Source organism: Nannobrachium achirus (assembly GCF_963921795.1).
Source record: "Nannobrachium achirus genome assembly, chromosome: 23".
Taxonomy (NCBI): Eukaryota; Metazoa; Chordata; class Actinopteri; order Myctophiformes; family Myctophidae; genus Nannobrachium; species Nannobrachium achirus.
In genome coordinates this window covers 4,756,241-4,777,249 of record NC_137830.1, presented here as the reverse complement: position 1 = coordinate 4,777,249, position 21,009 = coordinate 4,756,241, and the positions used below count along the sequence as shown (strand labels likewise).

The window sequence follows — 21,009 nt, the reverse complement described above, 5'->3', positions numbered from 1 at the left end:
CATTTTTGGACACTGCTCCTACAGATTTAGCCCTAAAATCACGCAAATCGGTACACAGTATGTCTACACTCATCTCATCAATATGGATGTCCCATATAGCGCCACCATCAGGCCGATTTTTTGAACCACATTTTTGGACACTGCTCCTACACATTTTGCCCTAAAATCACGCTGCGACCTGACGGTCGCTTATCTCCCGATTAGGGAGTCTTACTGGTGACTAAAACTAAGACTAAATATATTTACAATTTCGTCAAGAAAATTAAAAACTAGACTAAAACGTTACAGGAGGGACTAGTGGAGAAGAGAGTCATTTTATGTTTAGTTGCTCTCAGGTGTTGCGTGCTGAAAATAGCCGATCTACAAGCTCACAAAGCGTTGTGAGCTTGTAGATCTGCTATTTTCAGCACGCAACCAAGCGTTAAATCAGTCATTACGATGCCATCAAGGCCTGCCAAAATACATTTCAGTTGACTAAATCAACTGTAGATTTAGTCACCTAAAATCTTCTGATATTTAGTCGACTAAAATTAGACTAAAACTAAAACGTTTCAGGTGACTAAATTATGACTAAAACTAAATTAACATTTTATTGTCAAAAACCACACTGGGGTATGGCAAAGATGGGAGTCCTCATAAAAAAAAGAAAAAACAAGTTTTGTCAGTTTTCCCCCCCCGTTTCTACGGTTTCTTGGGCTGGATATGGCAGCCTGGAACGGTTGTTCAAGTGCAGCTAAACTTGGCATGTTATGTCTCACTTCTCTCTCAATTCAATTCAATTCAATTCAAAGGGCTTTATTGGCATGAGAAAACATACGTTCACATTGCCAAAGCAGAAGTGTACACAATACAATACAATCAGAACAAAATATGTACAGGTGAAAACAGTTTTCATGCATCACGGTTACGTGCAGGCAGAGCAGGGATATAGGCTACAATGGTTTTTAAGGTGGTTGGGTTCCATTTGATATCCTTCTCCTATCGCAGCAGCTCACAAATCTTGCTGCTGTGTTTGCACATTGTTTTACTTCACCCAGCAGGTATGGGAGTTTTTCATCATTGGTCATATTTTCAAACTCTCCTTTGGTGGCTATGATCTGTGGGAAGTATGTGTCTCTGATGTCTTGGTACATGTCTCTCTCTCTCTCTCTCTCTCTCTCTCTCTCTCTCTCTCTCTCTCTCTCTCTCTCTCTCTCTCTCTCTCTCTCCCAGACCATGGATGACTTTGACTACCTGACACTGCTGGGGAAGGGAACCTTTGGGAAGGTGATTCTGGTGAAAGAGAAGGCGAGTGGCCTCCATTACGCCATGAAGATCCTCAAGAAGGAAGTCATCGTTGACAAGGTTGTCCACTTCTTCATTGGTTTGGGTTTTCTGCAACCGTCAAGTCGCAGTTAGTATCAAACCCAGGTCTCATGCATGGGAGGCACATTTTGAACCACTGAGCCAAGGGGAGTTGTTGCACTTTAAGCTTCAGGTGTCAACCAGTCAGTGGTGAAAAAAAGTACTTAAATGTTTTACTTAAAGAGGCTATGTCACCTAAAGGGGTACTGTCACCTTAAGAAATCATTTTAAAAACAAGTTAATGTGTTTGTTGATGTCATTGTGGGGATGTGTGATAAGCCAATCAAATTAATGAATTGACTGTTACTTACTGTATGTCTGTACAATGTACATTTTCTTCCCATGGCCCGCAGGGACGCTCTCGCAGCCCTCAGAAAGCAATTAGCCCAGCTGCGGGCGATGGGAAATTTTGATTCAAAGTCTTTTATATCATACTATTATAATTTCGGGGCTGACAGCGGACCTTTAAGTAAAAGTATCGATACTGGAATGTAATGTAACGTTTCAAGTAAAAGTCGGGAAATCTAAATTTACTTGAGTAAAAGTACAAAAGTATTGGCATTAAATCCAGTAGAGAGAGCATGCATAGTGGTCAGAATAACGTTATTCACAAAGCTTCCAGGTTGCAGCTTAAAGAAATCTTTTAAAAAAACAACAGTACCAATGATTGTAGTTTACTCCAGTTTACAGTTTACAGTTTAGGCATTTAGCAGACGCTTTTAATCCAAAGCGACTTACAATCAGCAGATAACATCACAATAATAAACAAGATAATATGTCAGTACATCATCAACAATATAACAAATGCAAAAGGATATCTATCTAGAAAAACACCATATAATCAAAGTTCTAAAAAACATAAAAAACAAAACAAATGCTAACTAGCTTCATGTATTCATTGATTTTTCTGTAGTGCTAAGGGTTTAGGTGGAGTCTGAAAAGGTGAGTCTTCAGTCCAAACTTTTTTTTTGTCTCAGGGCACCCCATAAATATTGTTTGAATCCAAGGTACCCCTACATTATAATTTTCACTCCCAGCACCTTATATTTAGCATATTGTCGATGTCGGGTGGAAACCTTGTATGTCCAAAACTGTTTGTTTTCTATTTATCATCTATAAAATGTACTAAACCAGTGAAAACAGCAGATCTACAAGCTTGTAGATCGGCTGTTTTCACTAGTTTTGTGCGACAGTCTTGTATGATGAAGCAGGGCTTTGCTTTTCCAAAAGACGTTACACTTTGTTAATGTTAATCTCAGTGTCAGGGAAACCCAAAACGAGAGTAAATGCCAGCAGAACAGAATTGCAAGCCATTTTGGCAAGATTTGGGTCGGCGCTACCCACACGGTTGGCTGTGTACAGTAGCTCATGCCTCGAATGCCCGATGTTTACAAGCCGTACCTCGTTGTAAAGGTGACAAATCAACGATAACAATGATAAAAAACACAATACAAATTGATATTATTAAAGGGGAGATATAATGGGCTGAAGTCAAATTTCCTTTCTTTTTGTGCGTATTTAGACAGGTGTGCCCACAGTGTGGCATTGAGGATTGTGCAGTGCACTGGTGCAGTCTAGACTCATGTGCATTTGCGTGTACACACACACACACACACACACACACACACACACACACACACACACACACACACACACACACACACACACACACACACGCATATACAGTATGTGTAGTGTAATAATATTAATAATAATATTTGGCCTATGATACATGCAACAGTACTTGGTAAACTACAGACACATATTCATTCTTCTAAATCAGTCGGACCAAACTTAAGCTTACTGTTTGAAAAAAGAACACATTGCTCTGATTTCTGACACATGAAAGATGCTCTGACACAAACATCACATTCTAGGAGAGTTCTGTCCCACTTTTAGTGGGAGAAATATGTAACAACAATAGGCTAATGTGTTCACAAATTTGTACCTAGGGGTATTTTTGTGCTCTGATTTCAAGAATTTACGGAACCAAGCACTTTTCCCATGGGATCTGGTGGCTCTAATTCACTTACCATACAGGGAAAAAAAAAACCAAAAAATCTTCTTTAAGTAGCATGTGAGGGGTCTATCTAGGGTTTTTTAATTTTTCACGCTTTCTGCCGGAAGTGAACACCCTTTTCACATATTTCTCCACTATTTCTAAAACAACAGGATCTCTGCAAATGTTTGAAAAATGCAAGGCATAGCCTGTAGCAATATTGTTTTTGTGTACTGACCTGTCTCCCATCTTTGATTATCTTTGATGATCTACTGTCTCTTTGTATCACAGGGTGAAGTCGCTCACACGATCACAGAAAGCAGGGTTTTCAAAAACACCCGACATCCATTCTTAACTGTGAGTATGGCCCACCCAACACTCTAGCTGGATCTGTGACGTGTTAACAGAGAAGCCTTGTCATTAAATGTATCCACACGCAATTCACCCTTTGTCAAGTCCTGCCCATTGTCCTGCCCCTCTCCACACCCATTGGTTGCTGTGTCTTGGTGGGACATTCAGTGGGACATTCCATCCACTGCCATGTTAATTCAGTTGCTTCATATTGTTATTCTGTGGGCTCAATTCTAATTTCAAACTTTGTTTCAGTCAATTGGAGCTGCTCAGTGGCAGCATAGTGAATCAGCATGTTTTTAAATATTTGTATTTCTCCAAAAATTATGTTTTAGCTAATTCAACATTAAAAAAGGCGGAACCAGGGCGAGACAAGGCAGATAGAGCCTGCTGGTTGGTCAGTCAGGGACCAACCAGGAGGCTAACAAAGGGTGAATTCGCCTGAAAGCCTGTCATTAGCGTGTCCACCGTTGTGCGGATCGCGCGCATGCTCGGGTATGGAATAAATGAAGCGTCAGTTTATGCAGGACATGGGAGTCAAGTCGCTGCTCAGCTGTAGTCAGATGTCAGTCAGCTCTGTTCTCATACCTCATTATCATACCTGCTGGCCATTACGTCACATGACTGCCATACTCCAATCAAAGCTCTCAATCAGTAGGGAAGGCTCCTTTAAATAGGGCTTGCTTTCTCTTCCTATGCTTGGTTTCCGAAGCTTTGGAATCATTTGCTGCTTGCTGCCTCTTCCACCCCAGCCTCCACCTTTGCACCAGCAGCCTGGCTAAGCTCAAATACTTGTGATTGTCTGATTAAGTTACATGTCAATGTTGTTAAGTTCAATACTGTGATTTTGACTAAGTTATGTGTCAATGTTATGCTCAGATACTGTGATTTGACTAAGTTACATGTCAATGTATTGCTATTATTCTGCTATTGTATCCCTATGGGGGGCATTGCTTGCGTTCCCTGATTTTGCTTAGCATGCTCTGAAAATCTTGCACAAAATGTCAGGGAGCATCTCCTTTCGCGGAGCCCTTTAAACGCCAAGATTAACTGTATTCCATTTATGCAAATAAATGGTTAAATCTGCTTATCGTATATTCCATTTTGCAATAAATGGTAAATTACTTGATGTGAATGTTTCTGACTAAACTATGCAGAAGCAAGCACAGTTGCCAACCTCCTGCAAATCAATGAGGAGTTCAACTCCAAACGAACGCACCCAATGAGCACCCGTTACACAAATAGGCCTACAGTACATATTAACACCTACATAATCCCCATACTTCTATTCACATCATTTTGATGTAAAATTATTTTCATTCATCATAAATATACTATTGGTAGTGATGCTACTTTCATTTCAAAGTATGATGTATATCTATTGTTATTACTGATCGACTATATTCACAATCATAGCAAAGCAATCCTTCTACACCAGGGTTCCCCAATTAGTTTTGCCCAAGGGCCGAATTATGTCTAGGGTACCAAGCCGAGGGCCACAGCATTGCAGGGGGCGACGGTGGCGTTCCCGCTACTCCAGCGACAGTTTTCGTCGTTGTCAGGTGAAAATCGTGTATGTCCAAAACCGTTCGTTTTGAATTTATCATATTAAAAATGATTTAAACTAGTGAAAAGAGCCGATCAACGCCTCGCGGTGCGAGGCGTTGTGTGCTTCACTGCTTGTAGATCTGCTGTTTTCACTACTTTTGTGCGACGGCCTTGTGTGATTTGCGAAAGAACATACAAATTTGGAGATACGAGATTTCCACCCGACAACGACGATATACTAGTGTTGTTGCTGCTCTTATACCACCATTATTACTGGGGTTGGTATGGGCCAGACAGTAGGGGCCCGCGGGCCGCCTATTGGGGAACCCTGTTCTACACATTCATCAGCACTGTCTGTCTCAATACAATGCACTCCTCCATGGGCTGCTCTTTACATTATGATGCTCCTACATATATTCTCATGCACGCAACAGTTACAGTTACTTTCCCCATAACCCTCACTCTGCACATGTTTCAGAGCACATATCTTTGAACGGGTAAGGTCTAGTTTAAGCCTAAACTAATAACCTAAATACCTTCTGCAAGTCTTATGCCACTTTTTCTCTTCCAGTCTCTGAAGTATTCCTTCCAGAATAAGGATCGACTCTGCTTTGTCATGGAATACGTTAACGGGGGAGAGGTAAGAGTCTTGTCATTCAGGGACGTGCTGGCCATTGGGAAAAGCGGGACAACTCCCGAACGGCCGGTTCATTCCCGGCCGGTCCAGGCCGGCCATTAGGAAAAAAATAAAAATAAAATGTCGGCCTTCGTTCCATTTTGGGGGCTGGGTGGCCAACAAAGTAAATCGTCACTGTCAGTCAGAAACCTCGTATCTCCAAGTTTCAAATGTGTAAATTCTTTCGCAAAGCAAAGCCCTGTTTCATCACACAAGGCCGTCGCACAAATGTAGTGAAAACAGCAGATCTACAAGCACACAACGCCTCGCAGCGCCTCGCAGTGCGAGGCGTTGTGTGCTTGTAGATCGGCTGTTTTCACTAGTTTAATTCATTTTTTAAATGATAAATACAAAACAAACGGTTTTGGACATACAAGGTTTCCACCCGACAACGACAAAATATATCTCATGTAATTGGCCCACTGGCTTGTCACTTGTCATGATCTGAAATGGCAAATCTTTGAGTAGCAGCAGCAGCGCTATAGAGAGAGAGAGATCTCTCTCTATAGCGCGCAATGAGGGCCTCTCCAACTCTTTTTCCTGGGCTGAATCAGGGGCCCAGCACGTCCCTGTTGTCATTATTACCTTCATGGACATTAAACCTATGATTTAATCTCAGCAGGTGTAATGCCATCCCTGCCATAGGATTCTAGACCAGTTAAGCCCGTATCAGAGTCGGGTCTGCGGTGGAAGGCTATCCACCGCGGTGTAGTGCGGTGTAGTCTTTTTGAGTCATAAAACTACAACGTTAACGCTCAAAAAGACTACACCGCACTACACCGCGGTGGATAGCCTTCCACCGCAGACCCGACTCTGATACGGGCTTTAGTGTACTACTGATGTGCTTTTCTCTGTTCGCCAGCTGTTTTTCCACATCTCCAGAGATCGAGTGTTCTCTGAGGACCGGACCCGCTTCTACGCTGCTGAGATCGTCTCCGCTTTAGACTACCTGCACTCTGCGAAGATCGTCTACCGCGATCTGAAGGTAGATTATACACCGTCAACCACGTCTGTACGAGATAGGGCTGGCGCACAGCAGGGGTCTTCAACGTTTTCAGGCCAAGGACCTCTTAGTTGGGAGAGAGATGAAGCAGGGACCCCTCACAACCTGTTCATAGATTTCATGTAGTTTCATCGTTTGACAGCACAATCATCAGTGTATTTTGGATTCATGTCAATTTGTGTTTTCATATATTTAACCACTTGAACCGTCAATACTTAATAAACTTGACCTTTCACTCTGTACTTAGTCTGCTCTTTTCCGCCTCTACGCTAAACCTCTTTGCCGAAAATGCCGATCTACAAGCTCACAGCAGCGCGAGGCGTTGTGAGCTTGTAGATCTGCTATTGTTGGCTACAGTTCTCAGAATATGGATGCTAGGGTTCAAGTGGTTAATATAATAAAGGAGAAAAACAAGTTTCTATCACTCAAAGATTTGAAGGACCCCCTGTAGTAACTCTGGGGACCCCCTACTGTAGGTGTCCCGGACCCCCTGTTGAAGACCCTTGGCGTACAGTATTTGCTGATATCATGTCTATAACGTTACATGAAGAAACCCACACAAATCCTATTTCTTTTTGTTCTCTTTTTGCCATTAAACCTCTCTGTACTTTAGTGGGGAAATGATCCTAATGAAGAACTGGTTCAAAGGAATGCAGACATGAAATTATTATCTCGCCACTATTTCAAATTAGCCTTTGTCTAATTGTCAATCTTTTGGTATAATTTATTTTTTTTAATTCAATCCTCACATGCAGGACAGGCACGAACACAACTGTAACGTAATCTGCATAACATTCAATCTATTTGTAGATCTGCTATTTTTGAAAAAGTTGTGAAAATGTGTGCAAATCTTTGAATATATGTATTTTCAAAGCGAACGTTTGTAACTCAAATTTTGCTTCTGGGTGGTCCCTGGAACTAAATATTTTGAGATGGGGGTCTGTGGCCAAATACATATCATTTTGGGGGTCCTTCACATGAAAAGGTTTGAGAACCACTGACACTAGTAGTCTCTCAAGAACAGACTAACTGAGCTCCAGTTAAGTGAAAAGGACCTTTTCTTTGACGATGGCTGGCCAGATTGCTGACATAGAAACATTGGTTTTTAAAAAAAAACGTTAGAAGGATTCAAAAGACACTTATAGAATCGGGTCAAAATTCAAATTTTCACAATTTTTCAAAAATAGCAGATCTACAAGCTCGCAGCGCGGCACTCGGTGCCGCGCTGTGAGCTTGTATATCTGCTATTTTTCAATAGTTAAAGCATAAAATATTGCGTCATAATGTGTTCAGGCCTAAATGGGTTAAAGGTCTATGATAAGTCTTGATTGGTTCTGTCGTCATGTTCACCTCAACCAGCTGGAGAACCTGATGTTGGACAGAGACGGCCACATCAAGATCACAGACTTCGGCCTGTGCAAGGAGGGAATCAGCGACGCTGCTACCATGAAGACCTTCTGTGGAACTCCAGAGTACATCGCTCCTGAGGTCAGATGCCTTATCATGATCAGAGCCCCAGGCTCCAATGCCTGTCCTGATTTTGGAGAGACCTACTCTCAAACGTTCACATTTCAAGGTCTTCCCTTAACTCTGACAGTTTACACATGGAACCAAATGAACCCGTTATCATTTTTTTTTTTTTTATATATATTTTTTATCCCACGGTTTTTGTAACCCATTTTTCTCACCCAGTGACTACCTAACCTGTAGTCCTGGTTTCCGCTCTCCCCCTGCCGCGCCAGGGGACATTGGGGAGCACCCGGCTGGCTAGGGGGAGGTAGTATAGAAACCAGGACTACTGCATGTTTTTGTGTGAGGGCCTATGCCCAAGGAGACACAGGGAGAACATGCAAACTCACCACAGAGAGGCCCTATCGCCAACCCCACCTAGGGTGTGGGTGCTGATGACGCGGGTGGAGGAACACGCCCCCAGCACCCACAGCTTCCCCCGGCGGGAATCGAACCCAGGACCTTCTAACTGTGAGGCGAAGTGCTAACCACTGCACCACCGTGCCCCTAAACCCGTTATCATTTGGTTACATGTGTAAACTGTCAGAGTCCCCGGAACCACTGTCCTAGACCAATGTTTGACGATATATTTTGTAAAGTAGAAAGGGAAATTGCAAGTGTGGTTGCTGTTTTTTTTTTGTTTTTTTTGCGTAGAACTAAATATTCTACGCCAATTTAAACGCCAAGCAGAACACCTGTGTTGGTCCTCAACATGGCTGGTGTAGGACTACAAATGCAACCCATGAATAGACAAAATAAGACTTTATTTTATTCAACAACTTGCCGATACTGAAGTCATAAAGACAGTCAAACATATTGGTCATGTCGGTCGGACTCTGCTATAAGTGCTACGAGCTCACAACGGTTGCGTCTGCGACGCAATGTGATATATGTGTATGTCTGCTGTTCTCCCGAAGTGTCCCGCACATAATTCTACAGTAAACTCTCGCGGAAACAGGTGGATATGAACTAGTTTAAAGTTCTGTTCACACATTTTAAAATTAACTAGTTCAGTTCATAATTCAAAATGTTTATTTATGTTTTGGTCATAGTTATTGACACAGCCCATATATATACATTTCTGGTCCACGTCAAACTGATAAGAACCTAGAGGCGCACGCAGGTAGGTAGCAAATGAACCTCGCTGCCTATAGGATTTGAAAATGCATTCCATCAAAGGAGTGCAAATAATTCAGTTATTCCACACCCTCGAGTGTAATATTGCAATTATACAACCACCAACAAACAAAACGCATCAAAGTATAGGCTATTCACACTGTGGGGCAATTCACAATTTAAACAATCGCTAATCTGATTCCTTGGAAGAGTTTGACTGACTTTAAATAGTCCCTGTTGTTGATTAAAAAGAGCTGAGCTCTGAGCGCACTGCAGTCAACGAGGCAGCAATCACCACAGCTGAGCTGTCAGTTCCAATAGGCTATGCTCCGCCGTACGACTGTATCGCGCAGCGAAAATAGCCGATCTACAACAACGCGCCGTGTCGCGCCGCGTTGTTACTTGTAGATTGGCTATTTTCGCTGCACGATACCATTGTATGACAACAACAAGTCCCGGAAACATTTCACAGCCCAAGTAGTTGTCCTGGCTGTACTCTAACTTGTCAAGCTCTTCCTTTGACAAAGCACAATGTCTGGTTGGTTTCGTGTTCTCCTTATCATAACCATTCATCTAAAGTAAGTCCACCAAATATATCGAAATTAACAGTGAAATCCATTTCCAACGGGATAGTAGTGTAACAAGTTGTTATCTGGTCCGAGTGGCTAGTTGCACTGCAAGCTGCTACTGTGTGTTTCCCTCCAGAGGGCGCAGCTGTGCCATATGGGATAATCAGGTGCAGTGGCGGAGTGATACATTCTTCATGTGATTAGGCCCAGGTCTAGCAATGCATCTGTGCTCGTTTGATGCACGGTTGGAGAGCCTGTTTTCCATTGAGAGCCGGACTACTTGTATAATAATGCATTGTCAATGGAAGGTTGTTTGGTTTTTTGCCGTTGCCTTGTCTCAAGCTCAACCGCAGCCTGTCTTTTGGCCAAGAGACACGCCCATGACAAAACACCAAACAACCTTCCATTGACAATGCATTAGTATGGCGCTCCCAGTGGCCATTCTCAGCCGATACGGAGAAGATGTTTCACGCAGCTGTGTGTTGGACGCCTAAGTTTCTGTTGATTGTAAACAATAATAGCGATTCAAAACAGTTGCCCTTCAAACCCCGCCTCCATTCACCATCATCAGAACAGAGGGAGCTCCTCATGATCACCAGAGCGTCTACTGCTCGCTCAGCTGCAGTCCATGAAGCCTAATTGCGACCGTAGGTCGCATTTACTACCAAAACCTCCACGGGCTGTCTGTCTGTCTGTCTGTCTGTCTGTCTGTCAGTGAGTGAGTGAGTCCGTCACACTTTTGCCCTGCTCATATCTCCACAACCGTTGCCCCCATCCATGCCAAATTTTGCACACACACTCCTTGACTGCCAAACTACAACCTCCAAGGACCCCCAGATGAAAAAAATGACCAAATGTGCTCACACGTCACACTTTTTCCCTGCTTATATCTCCGCACCCGTTGACCCGATACATGCCACATTTTACACACACACTCCTTGCCTGCCAAACTACAACCTCCAAGGACCCCCGGAGCCCCAGGGACCCCCAGGTCCCTGGGGGACCCCCAGATGTAAAAAATGACCAAATGTGCAAAAATGCCCAAATGACCACCCCAACGGGGCTGCTCGTGGGGAATTCCCGGGGACCACCGACTCCTGGTGCTCCAGAACGTATGCAAAAGTGGTGGCGCCCCCAGTGGAGGACCCCCTGCCACTGCAGCGCACATAAAATGCTGTAACTCGGGCTAGGAGCGTCCGGGAGAGCCGGGGCCGGTACCTATTCGTCCGCCAAGGCAACGCGGAGACCCCACCCCTCATTTCTCACATGGCCCTATTCTAGCGCCACCTTCAGGCCGATTTTTACAACACATTTTTGGACACTGCTCCTACAGTTTTTGCCCTAAAATCACGAATATCACTACACAGCATGTCTACACTCATGTCATCAACATGGATGAGGAAGATTTGGGAAAAACATATTTTTGCCCTATTTGTGGAGATAAGCCACCTACGGTCGCTTATCTCCCGATTAGGGAGTCTTACTGATGTATGTTCTGTCCTGCGACGGTGTCACGCGCAGACCTCCAAGCTCAGAACGTTTGCATTGGTGACGCCATGTGAGCTTATATATCAGCTACTCTCGACGCACAATACCGTTGCGCAATGAAGTACCGTATATATGTCTCGTTATGGGCGGCGCACCCATGGGTGCACCTTACTAGCCAACACACGAGGAGCTTGAATAAACTGAAAGCAGCGCTCCACAAAAACAACAGGTTTGGGGATCTGTTGGGAATTGATTACATTCGCATTGTGCATTTAGTCTCAATGTTTGTAAACAAAAAATGGTCTATAGAACCACGCACAGAAATTATTTCATCCAATTTAACATTGAGGCACCCACTCCTGCACGCCTTTGCAATGTGAAATAGCACCGAAGCCGTAATCCTTTTCCCACGTTGCTTCTGTCTTGTCATAAAGCTCATAAGCTTTTATCTCGAAGGCAAACGTTTTCTAAACGTCCCACACATCCTGCAAGTCACTTGAATGACAGTGGTGGTCCTCCCTCCTAGGGCTGTCACGATATGACATTTTACATGACGATTACAGTATTTTCTGGACTATAAGGCGCACCTGACTATAAGGCGCACTGTCAATGAATGGTCTATTTTCAAACTGTTTTCATATATAAGGCGCACCTGACTATAAGGCGCACATGATAGACGCTACCGTTGCGTTATGCATCAAACAGATGGAGCTGTGCTAAAGGGAATGTCAATGTCAATGAATGATCCATATATAAGGCGCACTGGACTATAAGGCGCACTGTAGTTTTTTGAGAAAATTAAAGGCTTTTAAGTGCGCCTTATAGTCCGGAAAATACGGTACTTGTCACTCAAATAATTGGCAATTAACAATTTAATTGTGTTTTTGTCGTTGATAATTACATTTCTGTTTGGCTTTTAGGCTTTGAAGTTGTACATGGTAGATATGGCACATAAAATAAACAAAGAAATTACTGACATATTTGACAACTTACTACTTAAAAAATAACTTTGATAGTGGAAATAGCCGATCTACAAGCTCACAACGCATCGCGATGCGACGCGTTGTGAGCTTGTAGATCTGCTATTTCCACTATTTCTGACATTTTTCAACATTCACGATTATGACGATTATGGCAAAATAATTGAGATCATGTCAAATAATAACGATTAGACGATTATGTAATAATTGTGACAGCCCTAATCCCACACATCCTGCAAGTCACCTGAATGACAGTGGCGGTCCCTCCCTCCCCCCCCCCTCCCCCCCTGCGCACAGGTCCTGGAGGACAGCGACTACGGCCGTGCGGTGGACTGGTGGGGTCTGGGCGTGGTCTCCTACGAGATGATGTGCGGCCGCCTGCCCTTCTATAGCCTGGACCACCAGAAGATGTTTGAGCTGATCCTGGTGGAGGAGGTCCAGTTCCCTCTGAGGCTGTCGTCCGAAGCCCGGTCCCTGCTGTCTGGTCTGCTCGTCAAGGACCCCACCAAGCGGTACGAGGACACGCACGCGCACACACGCACGCACACACACACACTAGGGCAGGGGTCTTCAACAGGGGGTCCGGGACCCCTAGGGGGTCCTCGGAGTTACTACAGGGGGTCCTCCAAAATTTTTAGTGATAGAAAGTTTTTTTTTCTCCTTTTTTATATTAACCACTTGAACCCTAGTGTTCATATTCTGAGAACTTTAGCCAGAAATATATTTTTTGGCAAAGAGCTTTGGTGTAGAGGGGGAAAAGAGCAGAATAAGTACAGAGTGAAAGTTCAAGTTTATTAAGTATTGACGGTTCAAGTGGTTAAATATCTGAAAACACACATTGACATGAATCCAAAATACACTGATGATTGTGCTGTCAAACAATGAAACTATATGTAGTCTATGAACAGGTTGTGGGGGTCCCTGCTTCATCTCTCTCTCAACTAAGGGGTCCCTGGCCTGAAAACGTTGAAGACCCCTGCACTAGGGTATTCACCAAATATTTGAATATTCGAATATTACAGTCACTATTCAACGTTGTTCACCGAAGTTGAATATTTGTTTCTTTTTCTTTTTAATTCTTTTCTCTTTAAAAAAGATATAGTTTATAAAACTTGGCTAGTTAGGAAGTCATAAGAATGAGTTGTCAATGCCCCTGGTGGATGAATTTGTTAATGCTCTATACCAGGGCTTCTCAAACCTTTTTAGGTTGTGACCCCCAAACTAAACATAATTTGAACTGGGGACCCCCACCCTGACAAGCACTTGGAATTGTAGGTATTACATTTAATGTGACTCGGTTCCGCAGATAAATATTGTGAAAATAGCCGATCTACATGCTCACAACGAGCATGTAGATCGGCTATTTTCACAATGTTCGCCTCTTGCTTACTTAATATTTGACAGTTTGGCCAGTCCTGTTGAATATTCGACTATTCGAATACTTTGAGGTTGAATAATTCGAATACTAAAAATCACTATTCGTGAATACCCTAGCACACGCACACACACACACACACACAGCTTGTAAATCGGCTATTTTTGGTGTGCGACACAAAGAAACAAACAAAGAAATCAGGTTATGCTGCGTTCGGGTTTGAACTCAGCATGACAACAGTCAAACGACAGGTATTTGATTGGATTTGACATCTTTATTAACGGATGATCAATCATTGATCATACGCGTGCACAAAACACAGCACACAACTGTCGAAAGGACTGACATAAGAAAGCTTGAGAGCTCGTCTCCGTTGTGGTCCTATTCGGTGTGGTGCGTGTATGGAAACTGTGAGGGTTGTGGACCATTGGAGTTAATGTGATAAACCCAAAGCAATGACAATTATTTAATCAGATACATATGATCGATATTTAATTAGGCCTAGAATTATTGAATGCTTTAACCAGTGAAAAATAGCAGACATACAAGCTTGTAGATCTGCTGTTTTTGGAAAAGTCGTGAAAATGTGTGGAAATCTTTGAATATACGTATTTTCAAAGCTAACGTTTGTAACTAACATTTTGCTTCTGGGTGGTCCCTGGAACTAGATATTTTGAGATGTGGATCCGTGGCCAAATACATATCATTTTGGGGGTCCTTCACATGAAAAGGTTTGAGAACCACTGACATGGTAGTCTCTCAAGAACAGACTAACTGAGCTCCAGTTAAGTGAAAAGGACCTTTTCTTTGACGATGGCTGGCCAGATTGCTGACATAGAAACATAGGGTTTTTCAAAAAGATCTTGGATTCAAAAGACACTTATAGAATCGGGTCAAAATTATAATTTTCACGATTTTCCAAAAATAGCAGATCTACAAACTGAGTGCCGCGCTGTGAGCTTGTATATCTGCTATTTTTCACTGGTTAAAGCATTCAATAATTCTAGGCCCTAAATGGGTTGATCAAAAACAGTAAACGCTTTCCACAAACTCTACAGTAAAGGCATCTCCATACTTCGACAGAACCGAACTTTTCGGTTGAAAAATAAACTTTTTTATTTTTTATCTTTTCCGAAAAAAAAGCGTCGGATGTTCATACTTCGCTCCTGTTCGGAGGGTTGGCACGTTGGAAGTTGGAAGCGGTGGCACGTATTGTGGAGGTTATGGAGGAGGAGGAAGACGAGGAGGAAATGTTAGCGGAGGCAGAGGAGGAGGAGGATTTTGCCCTGCTATGTGCGGCTGAGGACGAGGCGAGCACATCTAGCCGTCGGTGGTATGTCCGCCCGCTAATACGGGCATGGCCTGTGACTCGTACAGGGGATGAGAGGGGCATGGACGAGGAGAAACATTTTGAAATAATGAGAATGTCTGCCAGTCGTTTTGACGACCTTCTCGTCATTCTGCGTCGTGTCGCGCCGCTCATTGAGCATGTACCGACACACAGTATAGTAGTTTTTGCGGGTCGCAAAGCAAAAATAAAAGCTAAAGTGTACAGTAGCCTCGCGTCACCAGCCTTTCCAATGTACAGTAGCTGGGGGGGGATCCAACCGACCAATCACGTTTGCCGTTTCACCGAACCTGATTTCGGCGAGTGACAACATCTCGTAGTGCAAATTTCAGAACTATTGTTCGGAGAAAAAGCATTACAGAACTTTCGAGGAATTACATTTTATAGTTGAAAAGGACCTTTTGACCGAAAACGGCGGTTTCAGTCAAAGTATGGACAGGCCTTTAGAGCATCCGGCTGGGAGTAAATCACCCACCGTGAGATGGACCTTAATTTTGTCTCAGTTCCAACAATAGATGGGAATAAAAAGTATGAAAGGAGGCTACAGCGCCTGATAGTCGGGGGATATCTTAAAAAGTCCTGGAATAAATTCCTTACCAAAACATTTCTTCACCAATGTGTTTGTAAAGGTGTCTAGTAACACATCCCACAAAGACTGAAATTCAGTTTCCCTAGGAGAAGCCGTTACAGCTGATGAAAGTTGGTGTCCCATTAAATTAACTATACAGGATAAAACACACCAAAATGAATATGCTTTAAGTAGCATGTGAAAAAAATCTAATACCTCAAATATTGAGTAAAGAGGTTTTGGCCAGACAGTGACCATATTCTTCGACATGAAAGATCCGTGCGTGATGTTTGGTTTCCATCATTAAAACGGGTACACAGTATTGTGTATTATTATTTTATGCTTTAACTTTTGAAAAATAGCAGATATACAACAAGCTCACATCGCGGCACCGAGTGCCGCGCTGCGAGCTTGTAGATCTGCTATTTTTGAAAAATCGTGAAAATTCGAATTTTGACCCGGTTCTAAGTGTCTTTTGAATCTTTCTAAGATTTTTTGAAAAACCTATGTTTCTATGTCAGCAATCTGGCCAGCCATCGTCAAATAAAAGGTCCTTTTCACTTAACTGAAGCTCAGTTAGTCTGTTCTTGAGAAGAAAAGTTTGAGTTAGGGGGCAAGGTGGCGCAGTGGTTAGCGCTTCGCCTCACAGCTAGAAGGTCCTGGGTTCGATTCCCGCCGGGGGACGCTGTGGGTGCTGGGGGCGTGTTTCTCCTCCGCGTCATCAGCGCCCACACTCTAGGTGGGGTCGGCGATAGGGCCTTTCTGTGTGGAGTTAGCATGTTCTCCCCGTGTCTCCTAGGGTTGATACCCTCACAAAAACATGCAGTAATCCTGGTCTCAATAATGCCTCCCCCTGGCCAGCCGGGGCACTTGATGGAGGGGAAAGGAACTGGTTGGAATAACGTGTTCCTTCCACGCGCTACGTCCATCCCGGGGAAATCCCCCCTGTCAGGTGAAAAGAAACAACTTGGACTACTCATGCATTGAAGGAAGCATGAGGTCAGTCCGTTGTCTCCCCAGGCGCGGCAGAGGGAGATTACATAGGCCAGGATTACATAGGCAATTGGCACTGGGTGAAAATGGGTTGCAAAATTGTGGGATAAAAAATATATAAAAAAAGAAAAGTTTGAGTTACAAACGTTCACTTTGAAAATACATATGTTCAAAGATTTGCACGACTTTAAAAAAATAGCAGATCTACAGGCTCGCGGCACTCAGTGCCGCGCTGCGAGATTGTATATCTGCTATTTTTCAATAGTTAAAGCATAAAATAATTATACACAATAATGTGTACCCGTTCTAAATGAGTTAAAGATCTGTGTGTGATGTTTGGTTTCCACCGTCAGGCTGGGTGGAGGTCCGGACGACGCCAAGGAGATCATGCGTCACAGTTACTTCGCCAGCGTTGACTGGCAGGACGTCTACGACAAGAAGGTATGTCCATATATGGTCGCTACACGTGGTGTTCTACTAGTAAGACTTCTCAGGGTGACATGCCTCGCCCGCCAATCTGGCCAGTGACGTATATCGGACCAATTACCCATATATGGAGTCTGGAGACCCCTGGTACCCATATTTGGAGATCAATGTACTGGTACATCCTTTTTATGCCCATACATGGAGATCCCTGTCCGAACCAGCTACACGGATATGGGCTGTCTTCCTCCATATATGGGCATTCCCATATGAAGTCCTGTTAGATATGGGCTTAATATTGATGACACCAGGGATCTCCATATGTGGGCATAAAAGGGATTCTGTTAGAGTGGTTCCCATGACATCACAATTCACAACAGAGATCCCTATCTGAACCAACCAGCCACACAGATATGGGCCATGTCTTGGCCATCTGGCCAGTTTAGGGGTCGAATTATTTGACCTCAAAGTATTCAAACTGTCAAATATTAAGTAAGCAAGAGGGGAATATTGTGAAAATAGCCGATCTACATGCTCACAACAACGCGAGGCGTTGTGAGCTATTTTCATATATTTATCTGCAGAACTGAGTCACATTAAATGTAATACCATTACCTACAATTCCAATATTTGAACTTGGTCCCCAGTTGAAATATGTTTATTTTGGGGGTCACGGCCTAAAAAGGTTTGAGAAGCCCTGGTATAGAGCATTAACAAATTCATCCACCAGGGGCATTGACAACTCATTCTTATGACTTCCTATCTAGCCACACTTTATAAACTATATATTTTTTAAAGAGAAAACAATAAAAAAATACAAATAAGCGAATATTCGACTTACGGTGAACAACGTCGGATAGTGACTTAGATATTTGAATATTCGAATATTTGGTGAATGCCCTAACGCGGACATGATGTGCCGGTTGTCATAGTAATCTTTGACCCTCCCCAGCTGGTCCCGCCCTTCCTGCCTCAGGTCTCCTCAGAGACGGACACGCGCTACTTTGAAGAGGAGTTCACGGCTCAGAGCGTCACCATCACTCCTCCAGAGAAATGTGAGTGCCGTTTGGCACAGTTTCCCAATCAACAGTTTACAGTTTACAGTTAAGGCATTTAGCAGACGCTTTTGGCCTAGAATTATTGAATGATTTAGCTATAGAAAAATGGTGCTATGGCATTGGTCCGACGGTTCTAAATTCCGAAGGTTCTATATTCCGAAAATGGGCTCCGTGGGCCCAGGGTTCGTTGTTCCGACAGCCCATTGGTCCGAACATTGAATTCCATTGCTCCGAAGGTTCTTTGTTCCGAAATCACCAGGGTTTCATTGGGCCAGCGATGTCAATCGGCGCTCTCCCATGGTGCCGGTGCCGCCGAAATGAGCACACAAAAAAAGAACCTCGGCAGTCACAATGACTGAAGGCGCTTTACCCTGTTTTAATCCATCCGATCCGATCGTGGGTATTGCGCCTTCGCCTCTGTTGCGCGGCACGCCTCGATCAGCCGATGCGCAAAATAAAAGAAAACATATCTGTAAAGTGGTCGACTCGACTCTCCTTAGCCCTAATGACCGCTATTGTGGTGATATCGCCAACATTCCCACTGGGCACGACTCTCTATGCATATACAATAGACATGGCAAGGTTCATAAGTTGACGCATTTGGAGCTGAATTATCAGTTAATATGCAGCTATTTGTTTAAAAAATGACACAATGCCCATTTTCTAAGGGTTTCATTTTATTTTGACAATTGCTTTGCCAATGTAAAGTATGTTTTCTCATACCCAATAAAGCTCCTTTGAATACCCCCTTCTGTTTGACGTTTCTTTAAGCGTGGCTGTGGTTCGCTATTAAAGGCTTAAAGGCTTCGGGTTTCATGCAAACTCCAAATAATGTAATGGCCCATTGACCACGCACAGTGTCCTTGCTATGATTTTAAATAAAACACGTTTTTACTTTACACTGAGCTACCTTGTATCCTTTAAAAGATCTCCTTCTTATTATTTCACTCTTTTGAAACGCACAGCACCGTAAATTAACTTGGAACCTTTGTCCTGTATTATACTAGCAGCGCTTTTTCATCTTATCACATAACGTCTTACTGAAGTGGCCTATGGATGAAATCTAGGCCTATAGTGTCTCCATATTAGCCAGTAAAGGTGAGTGAGCAATTGTTCAGTATAAGAGTTTATATGAAATCATTTATATATTCAATAATATAGCCTATATTTATTAGCCCCTGGTTGGTTGAATCTCATAATTTAACCTCTTATTTATACGTGCCCATTTATAACGCACAGTGGATCCATCGCGCACTCAGGCCACTATTATAATCTATATGCAGCAGATTGAATAATCATGGTTATATAAAGTGACAACGTACTTTGTCAAACCTATTATTAACCAAATGTTTTATTATACGTTTTATAGATCAGGATATAGAATAGGCCTATATAATATAATGTCTATATTATGAATAGCATCTTCAGGGGACGCCTCGCTGCCAGCTTGGGCACAGAATTTGGAAAGCTCCCTCATACACAGAAAAAACGTGTGAAATGTTAATAAAATATGTAGGCCTATAGGATATGCACATCCGTTTCTTGTTAGGCGGATTTGTGGACTAAATCTGCAGCATATAGATTATAATAGTAGCCTGTGCATGTTGGAAACATGCACGCATAGATAAAAACTAGTCGTATTTTGACATCCTTGCATTAGGCGTTAGGCCCTGTGACTTGAGCAGAGAGAAATACCATACAAATCTTTCGCAGAAGGCGCAACAAGTCTCACGTGACCTATATCATGTCATCACTCCTCAACAACGGGTCATGTACGCACTGCCTTGACAACTTGTAGATCAGCTTATTTTGGCAAGCAAGTCTCTCATGCGATGGATCCGCTGCGCGTTAGACTGGCCACATTCTCAAAATATAATTCAGTTTAGTCGTGCGAATGGGAGGTGGTGAAGTTGCCACATTCTTGCATATTTAATTGATACGTTTGCACTCACACACATTGTCATCCGAAACAAGGAATCACTGAGTCCACGTCTGTCCACGGGACATGTATGTATCCAAGCTGCATAATAATGCCTCCCCCATCTCCCTGTGTTTATTAATTCTTCAAGTTCAACTCACAATGTAACCGCAGGAGTGAGGTCGTATAAACGGGCGATCAAAAAATAAAACCATGCGGCGGCGGAACTCGCAAAATCTATCAGCAATTAACCAGACAGCAAATAGGCCTACTTTAGCAAGATATGAATATCTACGACAACGTCAAAGTGTTTCTCTCTCTCTCTCTCTCTCTCTCTCTCTCTCTCTCTCTCTCTCTCTCTCTCTCTCTCTCTCTCTCTGCTGGCTCCCTCTCTGCGCTCCGCTCCGCGTAAAGCGTCTCCATTTGGACATGATTTGGCACAGAGCAAGAGAGAGAGAGAGAGCCTATATATGATATACAAGTGACTCCAGTGGCACTTTCCTTTCATCTAACTGTGAGCAACTCCTCACAAATAATACACTATGTATGTGCGATCGAGGGAGCGGTGATCAGAAATGAAATCAATGAGGGGAGGAGGCGGCCAGAATGGTCAGAAATCTAATGAGAGCGGACGGTCTGGAGGGGGATTCAACCTTTTATAAATAACTATGGATTTAACCCGCACATGGCTCTATATATTGCCTGTATTTGAGATAGCCAACGGATGTGTCTTCACACATGTC

The 21,009-nt window shown here is 43.2% G+C and overlaps 1 protein-coding gene across 1 annotated transcript in view; it reads left to right on the top strand.

The window, feature by feature from the left end:
* LOC308308501 (RAC-gamma serine/threonine-protein kinase-like) overlaps positions 1-21,009 on the top strand; it is a gene marked incomplete at both ends in the record, with an annotated part of 30,277 nt that overhangs the window by 6,612 nt on the left and 2,656 nt on the right. Inside the window, 8 exons of the mRNA XM_080753914.1 lie at positions 1,213-1,344; positions 3,635-3,700; positions 5,814-5,882; positions 6,781-6,903; positions 8,281-8,409; positions 12,881-13,095; positions 17,221-17,308; positions 18,243-18,345. Coding sequence (XP_080610040.1) covers positions 1,213-1,344; positions 3,635-3,700; positions 5,814-5,882; positions 6,781-6,903; positions 8,281-8,409; positions 12,881-13,095; positions 17,221-17,308; positions 18,243-18,345 — 925 coding nt within the window. The remainder of the gene's footprint in view (positions 1-1,212; positions 1,345-3,634; positions 3,701-5,813; positions 5,883-6,780; positions 6,904-8,280; positions 8,410-12,880; positions 13,096-17,220; positions 17,309-18,242; positions 18,346-21,009) is intronic.